The sequence below is a fragment of the Heterocephalus glaber genome, unplaced genomic scaffold (assembly GCF_053883595.1).
Source record: "Heterocephalus glaber isolate CG9 unplaced genomic scaffold, H.glaber_assembly_v1.0 deba00000122, whole genome shotgun sequence".
NCBI classification, from domain to species: domain Eukaryota; kingdom Metazoa; phylum Chordata; class Mammalia; order Rodentia; family Bathyergidae; genus Heterocephalus; species Heterocephalus glaber.
Window position 1 is genome coordinate 49,339,934 of NW_028258138.1, and position 21,657 is coordinate 49,361,590.

At 36.2% G+C, this 21,657-nt stretch overlaps 1 protein-coding gene across 1 annotated transcript; it reads left to right on the plus strand.

Moving 5' to 3' along the window:
- The first annotated feature begins 1,732 nt into the window (after positions 1-1,732).
- On the plus strand, positions 1,733-20,854 carry Lnp1 (leukemia NUP98 fusion partner 1). Its single transcript, XM_087207598.1, is given in 3 exon segments — positions 1,733-1,753; positions 3,041-3,268; positions 20,616-20,854. Coding segments are annotated over 3 exon segments (399 nt in total). The 3' UTR covers positions 20,766-20,854.
- The last annotated feature ends 803 nt before the right edge of the window (positions 20,855-21,657 follow it).

Sequence of the window (21,657 nt, forward strand, 5' to 3'; positions counted from 1 at the left end):
TGCATGTTGTTTGGAATTGGGGGACATGCTTTTCTTTCTGTCTTCTTCAGTGTATCTTTACATATTGTATTAAAACCAGGGTCTCTCACCTGGCTTCTATAGCTCTTATGAAGTTAGTTTAGTGAGTGAAAAGTTGTTCAAATTGGTGTGACTGTGGAAAGAAGATCACTGGAAGATTTTAGTCACCGTATGACCCACCTCTCTATTCTTAAACTAGAGCAAGTATTCAGATGGAGGGAGGCTGAGCAGAAGAGAGTGTTATTTAATATTTATTTATTTATATTTTAATTTTTTTCCCCATCAACTTTATTGGTACATTTTAGGTATACAATACAGTTACATTCATCATTGGGATCTTGTACATTACATGAGTCTCTTGCTTCTTATTTTTTTCCCCTTCCCTTGCCCTCCCTTCCCTGTTTGCAAAGACTTTGTTTCCCTTTTTTTCCTCTTCTCATATTTTTTCCTTTCCCTTTTTTCCCTTCCCTTACCCCTCCCAATTCCCCTGCTCTTTTAGACCTTTTCTTCCAGTTACACAATATCAGTTATACATTTTAAAAATTACAATATTAAGATCTAGGAGACATTACCACAGATTTTACAGAATTTAAAAGGATATAGAAAGCATATTACAAAAATCTTTTTTGAAATAAATTTGACAACTTCTAAGAAGTAACTTAGAAGACAAATTAATGAAACTAACTCTGGAGGAAATATAAAATTTGAATAGCACCTATTAAAGAAAGTATATTCCTAACTTGAAAACCTACCTATATGACAACAGCAGCCTCATAAACATTTTAACTGATAAATTATATCAAACATTTAAAGCAGAAAAAAGAAGGAACACTTCTCCCCTCATTTTAGGAAATCAACATTGTGCTAATCCTAAAACTGGATAAAGATAATAAAAGAAAAAAGTATGAACATAGATAGAAATTTGTTTAACAAAACAAACTCTTAGAAGTCAGATCTGGCAGGATGTAGAAAGTGGTTTTGGTATAGGGACAGCAGTGCTGGTTCAGCATTGGAAGATCCACCCCCAAAAGTCATCATTTTGACAGAGGAAAGGAGAAAGCCATATGATCCTGTCACTGGTTGGAGAAAGAGTATTGGACTAAATTCTACAGCTGTTCATGGTAAAAGCTATCAGGAGACTAGAAGTAGAACAGAACCTTCTCAACAGATCAAAGACATGTACTCCATACTTCCAACAAAAACTCCTTCTATGATTGGAGACGATACAATGCTTTCTCCCCAAAGTGGGGAACAAGGACAATTTATTTTTTGAGCCAATGTCTTGCTATGTAGTTCAGGCAAGGTTTGAACTTACTGTGTAGCCCAGGCTGGCCTCGAACTTGTGTTAGTTCTCCTGCCTCATCTTCTGGAGAGCTAGGATTACGTGCATGTACTGCCATGCCCCATGAGGGTGGTTTTAAAATCAGAGAGAAGCTGAAAAAACCACAAAGAACAAAAAATGGAATGGTCATTTCAAATTACTTTCCTTATAAGGCAAGGAAAAGGAGACAGAATAATAGGAAAATAACTGATTGTTTAACATTAAATTAATTTAGATCACTTCTTTTGTTTCAGGATTAAAGTAGAGGGAACTTTATTATCATGCCAATTAAAACTAGCTTGTTTCAGAAATTTGACTATCATTTTCTTCTTCTAGCATCTTAGGAGGTTGGATAAACAGCTTAGTTTTAGTTTACTAACTTGGAACTTTAAAATGGATGACTCTGTTTTGATGGTTGGTCTGTTTTGTTTGGGCCCAGTGTAGAATCCTAGCCCAAAACAAGGATTCCTCTAAGTTTTATGTAATAATTCAGGTTTGGATAAGTCAGGCTAGGTGCTTTTGGAATACCAAGAGAAATTGAATGAGCAGATATTCAGGGGAGAGATCTGATTAGATTTCCTAATCTAGATTAGGAAATTAGATCATAGCTAGCAATTGAAGCCCAGGGTGAGATATTTAGTGATACCATGTAAAGTGAGAAATGAAGGGAAGAGAAGGAAGGCAAGTCTGAAACCTTAGGGGAACTCTAACAATTATGAGCTCATAGAAGGAAGAAGTAAAAAGCCATCTAAATCACAGAGGGGAGGAATATCAAGGGAAAGCAAGAGAGTGCAGTGATAGAGGGCACGAAAAGATTGTTTACAGAAGGGCCCTAATGGCAAGGGTCTCAGAGTACACAGAATTTGGCAACATAAACATCAGTATCCTGGTGTAAAAGCTGGATTGAAGAGGGTTGGGGAGTGAGAGAACTTGAGAGAATGTCACTGTTATTTCAAGAATTTTGGCTTCTTTGAACTACTTGTGCTGTGCTCATTTTCAAGTTGTCACTTTGACACTGATGTCATTGGATTATTTCATTCCAATTTTAGTATATGTGCTGGCGAAGTGAGCACATCATTGGATTGTTTGATCTTTGTGTCTGTATGTGTGTAAGATATACTTATGTATCTTAAAAATATTTGTTAAGGGGCCAGGGATTCAGCTCAGTGGTTCTTCCGCCAGCCGTGAAAGCGCCAGGTCCTGAGTTTGATCTCTGGTACCAAAAAAAAAAATTTGTTAAGTGTTAAAATATGTCATAAATTTTTAAAAAGCTTTTGTCTAACTTTTAATTTTATGTTGCTTTTGATATACATTACTTTTATTTGTATATAGTTAAATTAATTTTTCCTTACATCTGCTTCATTGCCCTTTTCCAAGGAAATAAGATGAATATTAAAATGATATTTAAATTTTATATTATTTCTTTAAAAATTGTGGCTTCATCAAAATTTGAAAAATCATTTTGGAATTTACCTTCCTATTGGTGAAATAGCAAGCAATAAAGCTAGGGTTGGGATGATCTACTTAATATTTTAACCAATTGATTATGCTTCCTAATTGTAGGAGAAAGTTCTTACTTATCAAGAACATAAAATTTGTTCAACATGAGATTTGTTTAGTTAATAGTTTGTAGACATTCTGTCTCTGTGCTAATATTGTTTAGCCTCTGTATATTGTTAAATTTTAAATTTTATATTTCAGTTTCCTGTGCTTCCCAGAACTACATCATCTGACTGCCACCCCAGAAAGCATTCTCAGGACTAAGAGTTCCAAAGCCAAACTCATCTGCCATACTACAGAAAATGCTCAGTGAATGGGACATTCAGGGAGTCACTGGAACCAGCAAGATGATTTCACCCTAAAATTCAGGAATTTTCAGAGTCCTTTGAACAGCAACTGTGCATTAGAACCAAATGCTCTGTCTCTTTGGTATGTAGCATAGCTATTTAATATTTAAGGCACTTTCAGAGGGAAATTAAAAAGTTTTTTCTTCCTCAAGCTTGATAAGCACAAATCTAACTTCTCCATTTATTGCTTAGTGATGAGATTTTTGAAAATGACACTCAATTTATTATAACTAATTTAAAATTACATATTTTAAATCAGCCTTAAAGTGCATATTATAAAATTTATCTTGTTCTAAAATTAAAAATTTAGAACATATACAGACTCTTTTTTTTCTTCACTTGATCTTAGCCAAAAGGCCGAGAAGCAATGACTCTTTTTTTTCTTAAATTCTTTTATTGGTGCATTTTAGGTATACAATACATTTACATTTATCATTGGGTGCTTATACCTGTACATAATGTATCTTGGTTCATATTTTTTCCCCATTTCCTGTCCTCCCTTCAACCCTGCCACCCTTCCCTATTTATATAGACTTCATTTCCATTTTTTTCCTTTTCTCATAAATTTTCCTTTCTCTTCTTTACTTTCCCCTTCCCCTCCTACCACCCCTACCCCTTTGTACCTTTTTTTCCTATTTCAAATTATCAATTATTCATTTTAATCATTTTAAGCCTTATTTACACTTTCAGTTTCTCACACTAAAGAAACTATTCAGTATTTACACATGTGTATCCTATTTAATTCACTTAAGAGTATGGCCTCAATATGCATCCATTTAGCTATGTCTCTAGTTTCTTGTTCTTTATGGCTGTGTAGTACTCCATTTTATTAAAAAACCATGTTTTCTCTATCCAGTCTGCAGTTGATGGGCAATTGGGATGCTTCCAAGTTTTAGCTATTACAAATTGTGCTGCTATGAACATGGGTGCACATATATCACTGTGGTATGATTCTTTTAATTCTTTGGGGAAGACACCCAGCAGGGGAATAGCTGGGTCAAATGGGGCCTCTAGTCCTAGTTCTTTGAGGTATCTCCATACTGATTTCCACAGTGGATGCACCAGTCTGCACACCCACCAACAATGGAGAAGGGTTCCTTTCTCCCCACACCCCTGCCAACATTTGTTATTGGTTAATTTCTTGATAGCAGCCATTCTTTCTGGGGTGAGGTGGAATCTCAGTGTTGTTTTCATTTGCATCTCTCAAATGACCAGTGATGTTGAACATTTTTTCATATATTTATTTGCTGCTTTTACTTCTTTGACTGAGAAAAGTCTGTTCATTTCAGGTGCCAATTTTTAAATTGGGCTTTTGAATTTTGGGGGTCTGATTTTTTTCAGTTCTTTATATATTCTAGTTAGTAGACCTTTGTCTGAGGTACAGCTGCTAAAAAATTTTTCCCACATTGTAGGTTGTCTCTTAGCTCTGTTGGTGGTTTCTCTTGGAGTGCAGAAGCTTTTTAATAAGATGAGATCCCAGCTGTTGATTCTTTATGCTAGTTCCCATGCCACTGAGGTTTTGTTTATATAAAGTCTTTTCCTATGCCAATGTCTTCAATAATTCTACCTAACTTATCTTCCTGTAAGTTTAGTGTTTCTGTTTTAATATTTAGATCTTTAATCCACTTTGATCTTAGTTTAGTGTATGGTGATAGATTTGGGTCTAGTTTTAATCTTTGACAGGTTGAAATCCAGTTTTTCCAACACCATTTATTAAGTAGGCTATCTTTCCTCCAATGAGAGTGGTTGGCTCCTTTGTCAAAGATGAGGTGGCTGAGTATGTCTGTAGTTGTTTCTGCATCTTCTAATCTATTCCACTGACCCTCAGCAGACAGATTCTTTTATATCTTTTACTAGCTAATAATTTATACACATGTAAATAAATATACAATATAAATAAAGCTAATTATATAGAAGATTGTAATTTGACAGGTAAATTAAAATGTATATATGATATTCCTGAGGAATCAGTTCTAATACCCCCATCCTAGAATACCCAAATCCCCGGAAGCTTCAATCCCTATGTAAAATGTCATTAGATTTGCATATAACATACATAGATTCTTCTATATGCTTTACATCATCTGTGGGATGGTGTTAATACTTAATACAACATAAATACAATATAAATAATTGCTATATTCTATACTTAGAGAATAATGGCAAGAAGTACATGTATTTTCAGTACAGGCATTAATTTTTTTTGATCTTCTGGTGGTTGAATCCACAGATGAAAACCCATGGAGGAAGAGTTGACTATATTATTTTTGCTTCGGGACCATATGTACACTAGCATGTAGATTGAAATTTCACTTTTTTAAGCATAAAAAGGAGCAAGAAATTCCTTTCATGGCCTGATCATGACCAATAAATTTAAATTTTTTACTAGAAACCCCAGAAACATTACCAGAAAACTCTGTAGTAGGCTGCAGTCTCCTCCTCAGTATACAACGCAAGCCTGAGAAGATACCCTACAAGACAGAACTAAGAGAGACAGAAAGTAGCGCACCAGGACAACCAATGCCAGTACAACCAACAAAGGTGCTGGTCAGTCCAAGCCACTGATTTTTTATTAGTAATCAATTGGGGCAAAGGCAAACTATGTGTGAGGGTGGAACTGTGTGTGAGGATGCACAGTCATGTGGCTTCTGTGGAAATTAATGTAAGCAAGGCTCCTAAAGGGCAAGATGAAGCATTCTCAAATTAGGAACAGAATAGATAAAACATATAGTTGTAATTAGAACATTGTCCTTCTAGTTAAGAAGGTTTTAGTTGTGGGAATGGAATTTGGGTTCAAATTACTCTGACCTTGGCACATAGCCTTTGGCCAGACTTGCTTCTGAAAACAAGCCAGTTGTGGGGTTAATTCTTCACAGCCTACACTGTTTACAGCCTGCTTTGGGCATAATCAATATTACAGTCTCATGCAATTTTTCATTTTGATAATTAAAAATTCAACTGGCTTGAGTTGAAAATTTTCATATTTTGTTTCCAACTGATAAAATAAGAAAACATATTTAAGATCATTTTTATGAATATTTCTTAAATAAAGGAAAAGCTAAATTGGAAATAATAACACTATTTTTTATACAGAGTTTAATAAGTGTTAGAGATGTTATGATTGCTAAGTATGCCTTTTTCTTTTGGTACCAGGGATCAAACCCAGGACCTTGTGCTTGTGAGGCAGGAGTGGTGCCACTGAGCTAAATCCCTGGCCCTGCTAAGTATAATTTTTGATCAAATGAATACAAAGATGTATCTAATAAAAATCATCTGGCAGCATATTTACAGAGCTAGTAAAATTTTTAAATTTTAAATTTTTTTGGTGGTACTGGGGATTTACATCCCTACCCCTGCCTTCTGTTAGCTTTTATTTTGAGACAGGGTCTATCTAAATTGCTGTATTACTCAGGTTGGACATAAACTATAGGTCCTCCTGCCTTAGCCACCCAGAGTGCTGGGATGGCCAATATATGTTACCACACCTGACAAAATTTTTCTTTTCTTTCTTTCTTTTTTTTTTTTTTTGGTACCAGGGATCAAACTCAGGTCCTTGTGCTTGCGCAGCAGGCAGAGAAACCACTGAGCTAAATCCCTGGGCAATTTTTCTTTGTCTTAATTTGTGTCTTAACATCATAGTTTGTTTGGCTTTCTGATTATTTTTTTAAAAATTAATTTTATTAATACATTTTAGGTATTCAATATAATGACATTCATCATTGGAAATTTGCACCTTTACATAATCCATCTTGGTTCTTATTTTTTCCCCATTTCCCTGCCCTCCCTTCAACCCCTCCATCACTCCCTATTTACAAAGACTTTGTTTCCATTTTTTCATTTTCTCATTTTAATTCCATTCCCTTCTTTGCTTTCCCCTACCCCTTCCACTTCCCCTTCCCCTTTGTTCCTTTTTTTTCTATTTCAAATTATCTATTATACCTTTTAGTCCTTATTTATACTTTCAGTTTTTCACACTAGAGAAAATATTCAGTATTTACAAATGTGTGTCCTATTTATTTCACTTAAGAGGATGGCCTCAAAGTGCATCCATTTAGCTGTAAATGCCTCTAATTTCTCATTTTTTATGGCTGAGTAGTACTCCATTTTATAAAAACCCCCCACATTTTCTTTATCCAGTCTCTAGTTGATGGCCTGCTTCCAAGTTTTAGCTATTACAAATTGTGCTGCTATAAACATGGGTACACATATATCACGGTGGTATGATTCTTTTAACTCTTTTGGGAAGATACCCAGCAGGGGAAGAGCTGGGTCAAATGGGACTTCCAGTCCTAGTTTTTTGAGGTATCTCCATACTGATTTCCACAGTGGTTGCACCAGTCTTCATTCCCACCAGCAGTGGAGCAGGGTTCCTCTTTCTCCACAGCCCCACCAGCATTTCTTATTGGTTGGTTTCATGATAGCAGCCTTTATTTCTGGGATGAGGTGGAATCTCAGAGTTGTTTTCATTTGCATTTCTCAAATGACCCAGTGATGTTGAACATTTTTTCATATGTTTATTTGCCATTTCTACTTCTTTATCTGAGAAATGCCTGTTCATTTCAGATGCCCAATTTTGGACAGGGTCTTTAAATTTGGGAGGTCTGATTTGTTTAAGTTCTTTATAGATTCTAGATAGTAGACCTTTGTCTGAGGAAGAGCAGGTGAAAATTTTTTCATACATTGTCGGTTGTCTCTTCACACCGCTGGTGGTTTCTCTTGCTGTGCAGAAGCTTTTTAATAAGAAGAGATCCCACTTGTTGACTGTTTGCTGCAGACAGGCAGGTCTGTGCACACCCTACCAAGGTCCTGAGTCACACAGAACACGCTGAATAAGCCCACTGCACACAGGAAGGTCTGTGCACGCCCTACTGAGGTCCTGAGTCGCGTGGAAGACACCGAATCACCCCGCTGCAGACAGGCAGCCACCTGGTTCCACATTAAAAAGATGCAGAGGACACCAGACCACCAGACCAAGGTACTGAGTCCCGCTGTTCCAGGCCCAGAGGTAGGGGCTTCTGAGCCGTTGTCCCACTGCTCCTGGTCCAGAGGACGGGGCTTCCCGGTCACCATCACTCCTGCTGCTCCCAGCCCAGAGGAAAGGGCTTTTGGACCACCTTCTGTCCCACTGCTCCTGGCCCAGAGGAAGGGGCTTCCAGGCCACCATCCCTCCCACCTCTCCCGGCCCAGAGGGAGGGGCTTCTGAGCCACCATCCCACTGCTCCTGGTCCAGAGAAAGGGGCTTCCTGGCCACCATCCCTCCAGCTGCTCCCAGCCCACAGGAAAGGGCTTTTGGGTCACCATCCCTACTGCTGCTCCCGGCCCCTGTCCCACCTCACCCAGCTCAGAGGAGGTAATCTGTGCAGGTGCTAACAGCCCTTCGCCCCTGTTGAAATGAGAAAACACATAAATAAATCTCAAAACCAGACTTCCACATCACATACAGCAACCCCAAAGGGAAATGAGATGAAACCCTCGATACTCAACCACCTGGACCCACTAGACTGGCAACAAAAGGGGATCTGGAAAAAATGAAATCAGAAATAATTTCTCAGATAACAGGAGAAATTGTGCCCTTAGTGCAAGACATGATTAATAAATCTAGAGAGGAGCTGAGGAACATGATGGAATCCCAATATAGGAAACAAATGGAATCCATAAAACAGATGCAAATAGATTTCCAGGACATGAAAAACTCCACTGAAAGTCTACACAGCAGAATGAGCCAATGTGAGGAAAGAATTTCAGATATAGAAGATAAGATTGCAATTAGTGACCAGGAAAAGAAAACTTGCTTCAAAACTATAAGGGAACATGAGAAATCAATCCAGCAGCTGCTAGATGATGCAAAGAAAAATAACATAAGACTGATTGGGCTCAATGAAGAAACAGGAGAGAGTGGAGATGACATCAAAAATCTCTTCACAGAAATAATGGCAGAAAACTTCCCAAGCAGGGGAAAAGAGCTTGACATACAGATAAGTGAGGCATATAGGACTCCAAATGGCCTTGATCAAAAAAATCTACACATAGACATATAATTGTTAAGATTCCAGAAACACAACAGAAGAACAAAGTTCTACAAGCAGTCAGAGAAAAGAAACAAATCACGTACAAAGGAAAGCCCATCAGAATCACAGCAGACTTCTCAACACAAACCATCAAGGCAAGAAGAGCTTGGAGTGACATATTCCAAGCCCTAAAAGAAAACAGCCTCCAACCCAGATTGATGTACCCTGCAAAACTATCTTTCAAAATGGATGGAGAAATAAGATACTTTCATGACAAAGAGCACCTTAGGAACTTTGTGAATACCAAACCAGCACTCCAAAGAATTTTACACAATATCCTAGGAACAGACATTGAGGATCACAACCCCAGGAAGCAAAGCAGAATGAACCCATCTGGCACGACAGGAAATTAAATGTAAAGGGGGAGAACCCACCAAAAAGAAAAAGTCATGGCAATGACAAGTCAATACGTTTCAGTTATAACCATCAATGTTAATTGTCTCAATTCACCAATCAAAAGAAATAGACTGGCAGAATGGGTCAAGAAGCAAAATCCAACAATATGCTGCATACAAGAAACACACTTAATTCAAAAGGAAACTCATAGACTGAAAGTTAAAGGGTGGAAAACAATACTGCATGCGACAGGAACCCGAAAAAAAGCAGGAGTAGCTATCCTCTTGGCAGATCAAGTAGATTTCAGACCAACACTGATTAAGAGAGACGAAGAAGGACACTACATCCTTGTAAAGGGAACAATCCAAGAGGAAGAGATGACAATCATAAATATGTATGCACCAAACACTAGTGCAACCAACTATATAAAACAAAAACTAATGGACATGAAAAGTCATATATGCACTAATACAATTGTAGTGGGGGACCTCAACATCCCACTGTCACAAATAGATAGATCAACTAGACTAAAAATAAGTAATGAAATACTAGAACTCAATTGAACTCTTGAACAAATGAACTTAACAGATGTTTCCAGAGTCTTCCGCCCCACAAAATCAAAATACACATTCTTCTCAGCTGCACATGGGTCATTCTCCAAAATAGACCACATACTTGCATGTAGAACATGTTTAAGTGAGTGCAAAGGAATTGAAGTTATCCCCTGTATATTATCAGACCATAGTGAGATGAAATTGGAGATCCATAGCAAAAGAAACTCAAAAAATTTCATAAACACGTGGAAATTGAACAACACACTTCTGAATAACAAATGGGTCACAGAGGAAATTAAAGAAGAAATCAGACAGTTCCTTCAATTAAATGACAATGACAATACAACATATGGGAATCTATGGGACACAATGAAAGCAGTCTTATGAGGGAAATTCATAGCAGTGAATCCGCATATTAGGAAAACAGAATGAGCCCAATTGAACAGCCTGATGCTGAACCTCAAGCTTCTAGAAAAAGAAGAGCAGGACAAGCCCAAAGCTCATACAAGGGAGGAAATTATAAAGATCAGAGGAGAAATCAATGCAATGGAGACTAAGAGAATGATACAAAAAATCAATGAAGCCAAGAGTTGGTTCTTCAAAAGAATCAACAAAATTGACAAACCTTTAGCCAACCTTGTCTGAAAAAGGAAAGAAAAGGCCCAAATCCATGCAATTAGAAATGAAAAGGGTGAAATGACAACAGACCCAGCAGAAATACAGAGGATCATCCATACCTACTTTCCAGGATCTATACGCCAATAAGATGGACAACACAGAAGAAATGGACAGATTCCTAGATACATATGAATTACCAAAGTTGAATGAAGAAGACCTAAAAATTCTGAACAACCCAGTGTCAACCAATGAAATTGAAAAGGTAATTAAAAACTTATCAACTAAGAAAATCCCGGGCCCTGATGGCTTCACTGCTGAATTCTACAATACATTTAGAGGGGAACTGCTGCCACTACTGTTCAAACTCTTCAGTGAAATTGAAAGGGAAGCAATACTCTCAAATTCATTCCTGGAAGCAAGCATCACCTTGACCCCCAAAGCAGAGAATGACCCAACTGAAAAAGAGAACTATAGGCCAATCTCACTAATGAACATAGATGCAAAAATCCTTAATAAGATAATGGCAAACAGAATGCAGAAGATCATCAAGAAGGTCATACACCCTGGGTGGGATTCATCCCAGGGTTGCAGGGATGGCTCAATATATGCAAATCAATCAATGTAATACACTATATCAATAGAGCCAAGGACAAAAACCATATGATTATCTCCATAGATGCAGAAAAAGCATTTGACAAAATCCAATATGCATTTATGATAAAAACCCTACAAAAAATTGGAATAGATGGTCTCTGCCTCAAACTGATAGAAGCCATCTACGAAAAACCAACAGCCAATATCATACTAAATGGTCACAAACTGAAATCCTTCACACTAAAATCAGGAACAAGACCAGGACATCCACTATCACCACTCTTGTTCAGTGTAGTTCTGGAAACATTAGCCACTACAATTAGACAAGAGAAAGAAATAAAAGGAGTAAAGATAGGTAATGAAGAAGTCAAATTGTCATTATTTGCAGATGACATGATACTGTATATAGAAGACCCCAAGAACACCAAAAGTCTTCTAGACTTAATAACCAAATTCAGTCAAGTAACTGGTCACAAGGTCAACACACAAAAATCAATAGCTTTCCTCTACACCAATGACAGACTCACTGAGAGAGAAATAGGGCAAATAATTCCTTTCACAATAGTGTCCAAAAAACTGAAATAGCTAGGAATCATCCTAATGAAAGAGATCAAAGACCTCTTCTCTGAAAACTATAGCACTCTGAAAAGAGAGATTGAAGATGATATCAGAAAATGGACAGACATCCCCTGCTCCTGGGTAGGAAGGATTAATATAGTGAAAATGGCCATACTTCCAAAACTGCTACATAGCTTTAATGCAATTCCAATTGAGATCCCAGCAGCGTACTTCATAGATCTCGAGAAAACAATCCAAAAATTCATTTGGAACAGGAAGAGACCCAGAATAGCAAAAGCAATTCTAAGTAACAGAGACATGACAGGGGGTATCACAATCCCCAACCTGCAACTCTACTACAAAGCTACTGTGATTAAAACAGCATGGTACTGGCAAAGAAACAGACTTGAGGACCAGTGGAACAGATTAGAAGATGCAGAAACAATGCCAGACACACTCAGTCATCTCATCTTTGACAAAGGAGCCAAACACCCTCACTGGAGGAAAGATAGCCTCTTTAATAAATGGTGCTGGAAAAATTGGGCTTCAACTTGCCAAAGATTAAAACTAGACCTGTATCTCTCACCATGCACTAATCTAAAATCAAAATGGATTAAAGATCTAAGTATTAAAATAGAAACTCTGAACCAGTTGGAACAGAGGTTAGGTAAAACCCTTGAAGACATCGGTGTAGGAAAAGATTTTCTGAACAAAACCTCAGTTGCCCATGCACTAGCACAAACAATCAACAACTGGGATCTCTTCTTATTAAAAGGCTTCTGCACATCAAGAGAAACCACCAGCAGTGTGAAGAGACAACCCACAATGTGGGAAAAAATCTTCACCTGCTCTTCCTCAGACAAAGGTCTACTATCTCGAATCTATAAAGAACTGAAAAAGATCAGACCTCCCAAATTTAAAGATCCAATCCAAAAATGGGCATCTGAAATGAACAGACATTTCTCAAACAAAGAAGTAGAAATAGCAAATAAATACATGAAAAAATGTTCAACATCACTGGTCGTTGGAGAGATGCAAATGAAAACAACGCTGAGATTCCACTTCACTCCAGAAAGAATGGCAGCTATCATGAAATCGACCAACAACAAATGCTGGTGGGGCTGTGGGGAAAGAGGAACCCTGCTCCACTGCTGGTGGGAGTGTAGACTTGTGCAAGCACTGTGGAAATCAGTATGGAGATATCTCAAAGAACTAGGACTGGAAGTCCCATTTGAACCCACCTTTCCACTGCTGGTTATCTTCCCCAAAGAATTAAAAGAATCATATCTCGGTGATATATGTGCACCTATGTTCATAGCAGTGCAGTTTGTAATAGCTAAAACTTGGAAACAGCCCAAATGCCCATCAACTGGAGACTGGATAAAGAAAATGTGGTTTTTTAATAAAATGGAGTACTACTCAGCCATAAAAAATGAGAAATTAGAGACATTTATAGCTAAGTGGATGCACATTGAGGCATTACTCTTACGTGAAATAAATAGGACACACGTATAAATACCAAATAGTTTCTCTGGTGTGAGAAAGTGAAAGTGTAAATAAGGACTAAATGTATAATAGGTAATGTGAAATAGGAAGAAAAGGGGCAAAGGGGAAGGAAGTGGGAGGAGCAGAGGAACGGATAAAAGGGTATGGGATTAATATGAGAAAATGGAAGATAGGAACAAAATCTTTGTAAATAGGGAGGACTGGAGGGATTGAAGGGAGGGCTGGGGAAGGGTGAAAAATAAGAAGCAAGAGAGACTATGTAAAGGTGCAAATTTCCAATGATGAATGTCATTATATTGTATACCTAAAATGTACCAATGATTAGAATGAATAATCGATAATGTAAAATAGGAAGAAAAGATCCAAAGGGGTAGGGGTAGTGGGAGGGGCAGGGGAAGGAAAGAAGGGAAAGGAAAAATGATGAGAAATGGAAAAAATGGAAATAACATCTTTGCAAGTAGGGAAGGGTGAAGGGCGTGAAGGGAGGGCTAGGAATGGGGAAAAAATAAGAACCAAGATGCATTATGTAAAGGTACAATTCCCAGTGAGAAATGTAATTGTGTTGTATACCTACAATGTACCAATAAAAGAATTTAATAAAAAAAAAGTAAAGAAAAGAAATGGACAACGACTTCCAGAAGTGTTTCAGAAAGTGCAAGAACAATGGAATAAATGTATTCTGAACGAGGGGAAGCATTTTTTTTGAGCAGGCATTATTAACATTGTCTTTTATGGTAATATATTTAAAAAAATTTCAACATTCACTTTACATTTTAATTGGCTCTTGTACTTACTGATGGTTTGTCTTTCTCCACCTAGAAAGACTATCTAGAAGTTAGAGTCTCTGTATTTGGTGCAGTATCTCCTGATCCTAGAGTAACATTGTATGTGCAGTGATTCAATGAATAAATGTCAAGTCTCCTCTCAATACCCTGGGAAAACTTGTGGAATGCAAATTTGGTTTTATGCTATTCCTTAACACTTAATTTTTTACAGTCTTTACATCAAACCTTAGTGCAAACACTAATATTGATATAATTTAAGGGAATAAATATGGGTAGGTTAGAATTCATTCCATTTGTGATTCCATTTTCCTTTTCAAAAAGCTCCAGGAGACTGCTACTTTCAGTGTTAGGTGAAATCACATCCCCTGGTACACCGGAGGCCAGCAGTCACAGTTGTAAACAGGTTGAACTCCCCTCTTAGACCCATTGTGATATTAAGGCCCTCTGTTCCTCTCTTTATGAGTAAAAATTTAGCAATATAATAAATTGGGTGTTATAGCTTGTGCTTAGATGTTCCCCCAAAGCCTCATGAAGTCACAGATAGAGCTTTTCAGAGGTCGCTGGATCCTAGAGTATGTGATGGTGGGATTAAGGGTGTGTGACTACTAAATTAGCACTGATTCGTTTGGGATAGTGCTTGGTGTGGATAATGGGAAGCCTACCATGGGCTTGAGTGATATCTGGGGCAAGGGTATGCAGCTTGGATAGACTACAAGAGACAGAAAGAGGGCTGCTGCCGTCGCCTCCTGCATGCTGCTTTTTAAAAAAAAATCCAAATAGGTTTTATTTATTTTATATAGTTCTTAACATTTACCTTGAATATAACTTTAGAATACAAAATTCAATTACAACAGTACAAACCACTTTACAATTACATTTGAAGACAGTATGTGCTCCAAAGGATCCTGAATCCTTGTTTAAGCAATAAGTATTTTCAACCTCTTCTTTACTCTTCCCCACACATAATTTTGCCCACTTCTTTTTATTTAATCCTTTCCTCTCATCTCTTTTGAAGCATTTTTTTTCCTCTTGAAGAACTTCACTGAAAAACTGGAAGCTTTTTTAAGAAAGTGAGAAAGTAAGTACTCAGACTTTTGGATACAATAACTTCAAAATAAACAACTATTTGGTTTGGGAGAAAATATATTTAATTATATGCAATTCTTCTTGTTCATCCTGAAAGCCAAGTTCTTTCAAGGTTGCAACAACATATTTCTAACTGCAATAAATTGCCAAGTGCCTGTTATAAAGTCAAGTAAACAGGTAACAATAAATATTAGTGACAAGCAGTGATAAGTGAAAAGATTAAAATGTTGCATCAGGAATAATGGAATAATCCATCCATAAGAGAAAATCAAAATATATCATGATAGGCTGTAAAATGTTTCTCTTCTTTTTATTAATTTTTTTAAAAGCTCAATCATAATTATTTGAAGCTATAAGTTTCTATTAAAACATCTAGATAAGATTACCAATCCAGAGAAAACCCTAGTTTTCAAATTATATATTAAAATATAGCTTTTAAAAATCTGAAAATTTTGATAAGTGTATATAGATGCATAAATAAAAATTTAAAATATATAGTTCCAGGCTATTTCCACTGCATAATACATCCAAAAGAACTAAAAATTTCTTGCTGGGTGTGATGGTGCACACCTGTAATCCCATCATTTGGGAGGCTGAGGCAGGAGGATCACTGCAAGTTCGAGGCCAGCCTAAGGAATATAGTGAGTTCAGGGACAGCCTGAACTACAACGGGAGACCCTGCCTTAAAACAGCAACAACAAAAAAGAACTAAAAATTTATGATTTACATTTACTCAAGTGAACAAGGCAAATTTTCATATATCTTACCACACATAATGTTAAACATTTGTTTTAATAAATATGAGAAATGAAGTCTTATTGCAGTAAAGATCCAAAGTATTGGCACCACGTAATGAAGTTTTACTTTTTTGAAATGAAGTAAAATTAATATGACAACTTCACACATTTTGAATTACCAAATCAAAGAACGTCAATAGAAACAATTGTTAAGTGCTTTTGCATATGACAGAGTTTTCTTAAAGCCTTATTAATATTTAAGGAGACAGTGCTAAAACAAGTTTTCACTGCCAAAGGCAAAGCATACTTCTGAGGGAAAGATTCAGGTTGAAGAGAAGTTAGTATTTGTATTTTTAATAAGTTCTCAGTAAATTATAATGTCGTATGTATTCTTAAGATGTACTGAAAATCACTGTAGCAGAATTAAATAGATCTCAAGGATACTTATGGTAATTTAAAAACTTATATTCATTAAAATATACTCATTGTACTTTTTGTGAAATCAGAAAATGTCTTCATCCAAAGAGTTGACAGCACTATTTAAATCATCTTAATGTTTCCATATTTAGATACTAAGCAATAGTACCAGTCTCAGGAAAGAGAAATCCTAAGCATCATTTTCAGATATATAATAACTTCATTCAAAAAGCATATTGAATATGACTGCCAAATCTGTATCTCCATCATCCATAAATTTGAAATTTCCCATTTTCCAATTTCTACTTTCTGTAATTTTTCTCCAAATTCAATAGTCTCAAATTGAACTTATCATCTGCTCTGCACATTGTAGTGACCAGTCTGTTTTAACCATCTCCGAGGAAACATTCTTCCAACTCAACACTCACAAGTCCTCTCGCCTTCTCCTTCTTGTTTGCTTAACACACACGTTCAGCACTTAGCTGTGTACACGATGATGGAAAATTTAGTGATTCATCATAATTATTGGGCAATTACCATTTAGCATTATATGGGCCAAGAAATATGCAGTTTAGGAACAGAAAGAAACCATCTTCCCTCATTTACCTAAAAACTTAAATTACAATTATATGTACCTTAGGAACAAATACTTGTTATGACAGTAAAGCATTGAGAAATGTCATGTACATTAAAGCCCCTGTATTTCAAGTAGCTCATTCAATTTCTTGTTATTTTTATGATTTCTAGGGTAAGGAAATAAAAGGTACTTTTAATTTTTTCCCATAGCGTTGGGATGCACTGGTAGAAAAATACTTATTTTGAGCAAAATATTTATTAGTTATATACTAAATATGCAGAAAATACAAATACTTTTACACTGTTTTAATAAATACTCTTTGGTACATCAAAATTCTTATTTTATCATAATTGTTTTCAGAAATGATTTTTGAAGAAAAACAGTCACATTTCATATAGTTATGACAGAAAAACAAGCAAACCCCTGGGAAAAGTCGTATACTGAAAAAAATGTATTTCAAATCACATATATAGTTAGGGGTAAATACCCTTTAATATGGTCAAATTTAAGCTGTGTATCACATCTGTCTAATAAACAACAGAGAAGCAATAAAATCTTCAGGTCTTTGGAACATTCACATTTCCTCTGTCCTATTCCCTCAACATACCAAGATTTCTAGTATTACCATTCATTTTCTTCTAGTGTTTCCCAGGAAAATATTAGTGACATTTGGTAGGATAATAATGAGATAATATTTTGGCACATGACTTACAATAATTTTAAATGGAAAAGAATATAAGTGGAAATCAAAACTACAAGCAGAAGTATCTGAAGAAAAACTCATTCAAAAATTATTTTCCTGAAAGTGAACTAAAAAGTTAACATATCAAAATCTTTGCACAAACACAAAATATTTCACACTTGAAAAAAAACTTTTGTTCCTTTAAAATATAAAATGATGTAAGTATCTAAGAAAAAAGAATGCATTTATTAAATAAATATTGATTGAGTCCTTACCAGGTTTTAGGCACTGTGTGAAACTGTAAAGGCACAATGCTAAAGAATACATAGTCCTCACACTCAGGAAATATAATCAAGTGAAGATTTTACAGTTAATAAGAAAAAGTGCACAGACACTAAATTTAAATAAAGAAAATGTATGTTCTTGCTATGAATTATAGTTCGTCTTGTTTACTAGCTATTCCACAATTTCAAAAAAAAATCTCAGATCACAGTTATCTCAACAACACAGTAAGCAATGCAGCAATAAAAGTATCCTGATATTAATTTGAAAATCATCTAATATATATACTTTCTTCTATCAACAAAAGTAGGGTAATACTATGAAAGAAGGCTTTCTAAAAATGTAATAGTAAGGTTTTTTATTGAAAGTCAACTTAAGATGAAAATTATTTTCTCACTGTTATTTTTCTATATTTTTACTGACATCTGAGATAATATGTGTAAATTCATTCTATTGATAAATAAAACCTTAATGAAAACAAATTTTTTTCACATTTTTCTGAGAATATTTTGAAATGATTATAGTCATTGGAATCTTCTGATTTAAAATTAACACTTTTATCTGCTTTGAGATATATGTTCTGTTAAGAAACCAATTGTATTGCTATTTTAATATGCTCTTTTAATATTATACCATGTTTTATTTCTGATAAATAGTATTTTTCCTTGATGATTAATATTCAGAAGACCAAGGAAATCTTGGAAAAATTTCTCACTGAAAGTTACTGATTTTTCAATAGAGAATCGTATATCCTCAGTCTAAATGCATCCATTCTTAAATTTTTGTACTATAATTTTTAAGTTTAAGTACAATTTTAAAAATCCAGTTTCCTACAAGTTCTAAACAAGTAAACTGAAATGTTGCTATAAAAAAGTGGAATATGGGCCGGGGATTTAGCTCAGTGGTTTTGTTGCCTGCTGCGCAAGCGCAAGGACCCGAGTTCAATCCCTGGTACCAAAAAAAAAAAAGTGGAATATGTATTAAAATGGATTTTATCTTTGTAAATATACACTGTCCAGAAGAAGGAAAATGAGAATCATAACTACGTACTATCAGGGTGTATCCAGAATATTATGCTTAGTTTTAAGTACCATACTAAAAGAGAGAGATTCTCTGACTGAAGACTTTTATATAACTTCAAAGAAAAATAAGTGATCTTAAAATTAATTAAAAGTCAAAAGGACCTGGAACATTTATCTTCACTAGAAAAAAAAAAGAGACTGATAAAAAATCATACAAAAATGGACAATACAAGGATGCAGGAAGTAGAAAAGTTTAGGTCAGTTTAAGAACATTTTTAGGGGGGGAAATTGTTACACTAAAACAAGAAAACTTAGAGATAGTGAGTTCCGTATGAAAAGAAGTGTTCAAGCAGAGGCAGGGACCATTTGATTTAATACAGTCCCATTTAGAGTATTCATTGAGTGGTACAGCTAGCACACATATTAATTCTAAGAGAACTTCAACCTTGTGAAAAGGGACTCAATGTTTAAAATCTTGAAAAAAGATGAAGTAGCCACTTTTCAACCTACCTTTTTTTCCTCTTGCATTTCTATTACTTCATAAAATCGTGGGATATTTGAGCAATAATCTTGCTGTTGATCTTTCTTGATATTAATATTTTCATAATGTAATGTCTTTTCCTTGACTATTTCATACTGTCCAGGACCAGGACCTAACTTTTTAGGTAACTCTTTTCTTCCTGAAGCATTGCCAAAATGTATACCTTTGTATTTCAAAGTTGCAATGGAAACGTCAAATTGAGGTTTGTAGTATGCTGGTCCTATGGTGCTATCACTTGCAGGTGGAAAGCACTTTATAATTCTGCCATCTTCATTATATGACAACCATACGACTGTCCACAAGAAGGAATTGAAGGAACATCTACATTTCTGGTAACAGTAGGTGTTCTTGAAATTTTCGATTGAATATGCTCTTTAGATTCTAGTATTTTTCTCTTCAGAATATCTAGTGTTCCACAATAAGACTGTCCATAATTTGCAGGTCCTGAGTTATCCAAAATAAACTTCTTAAAATGCTTCTCTTGGTTTTGTAGACTATAGCCTCCTTTTATATTACATTGTGCTTCTGAAACATTATAGTGTCTTGGACCTGGGACATCTTCTTCAATAGTGGAGACAACAGTAAAAGTACTTTCTCTGGCAGTCAAAGAAACAAATGGTGCATAGCCATCTGCCACCTTCTGCTTTGGGACATGGTCCTTGGTGCTTCCACCTTTGGCCACTCGGAACCAGCGGAGCGTCCGATTATACATGGCAGGTGGCTGTATCCTGCTTTTGATGGCTCCTGCCTTCTGCATTTCATGCCATGAACTGTTTTTTCTCCTCTGAGATGCCTCTCTGCCATGCCACACTGCCTCACATTCAGCCAATTATGGATTGAAACCTCTACAAACCGTGAGCCAAAATAAACCTTTCCTCCTCCAACTTTAAGTGTTGTATATTTTGTCTTAGCAATGGGAAAACTAACTAAGACACTGAATTTATGCTAATTATTTCAGGAAACTATGCAGAAGTCTGCTGTATGATCAGGGCTTTCCTTGTGTAGCACTGTTCAGAGAAACTTGGAGCTGGCTGATTTCTACTCTTTTGTGACCTGTCTCTTTCAGGGACCTGAAAGAAGAAAGGACAAAAATGGGAGAGAATGCCTGAGGATGGAGATAAGATTGTGCAAGAAAGTGGGGGAACAAAGGAGCTCTATGCGGGAAGAATACTGAGAAACATACATGGCTCCTGTGGGTGAAAAAGGGCCTGGATAGTATTTTGTTTCTACATAATGATGACAGATACCACTTATTCATTTGCACCCCCATTCACCATTTCAGGATGTCAGGATGACAGCTGCATAGGGGCATCTGCAGATGCTGACTGACTCAAGTGGGAGGTTGGAATGACTACTTCTGAAGATGACTTGCATCATATTCCAGCTACTTCTGGCATTTTACTTGAGAGTGTAATCTGCTTTTTTGCCTTTTTATGAGGTTAAAAAGAATAAAAGGCATTTTAATAGAATAAAGTAATTTCTGAAAATGTATAAAGAATCTTTTTTTTTTTTTTTGGTACCAGGGATCGAACTCGGGTCCTTGCACTTGCAAGGCAAGCGAGGGAACCATTGAGCTAAATCCCTGGCCCTATAAAGAATCTTTTTAATGAGCCACTCACCTATTTTTTATCATCTCTTCTTCCCTAGGAACTTTACAAATCTTAAATAGAAGTCTTTGATGTAACTCTTTTTTACTTCCTTATTAGATGTAATTATGTAAGTATGTCTAATGGCCATCTTTTGAAGTGAACTTATAATTAACATGCCAAATAGTAGTCAGGGTTCTCCAGAGAGACATAAGCAAAAGAGACAGAAGCAAAAAAGAGAGAAAGACAGGGAGAGGGAGTGGGAGGTAGGAAGGGAGGAAAACAAAGAGGGAGAGAGAGAAAGAGAGGGAGAGAGAGAGGGAGAGAGGGAGGGGGAGAGAGAGAGAGGAAGAAGAGGAAGAGAAGAGAGAAGAGAGAGGGAATTCACTTTCCCCCTGCTTTTTGTTCTATCTGGGCCTTCAGTCAATTAGATGGTGCCCACTCACATTGAATGGGAGCAGATCCTCCCTACTTAGCCCAGAGACTCAAATACCAATCTCTTCCAGAAACACCTGCATAAGT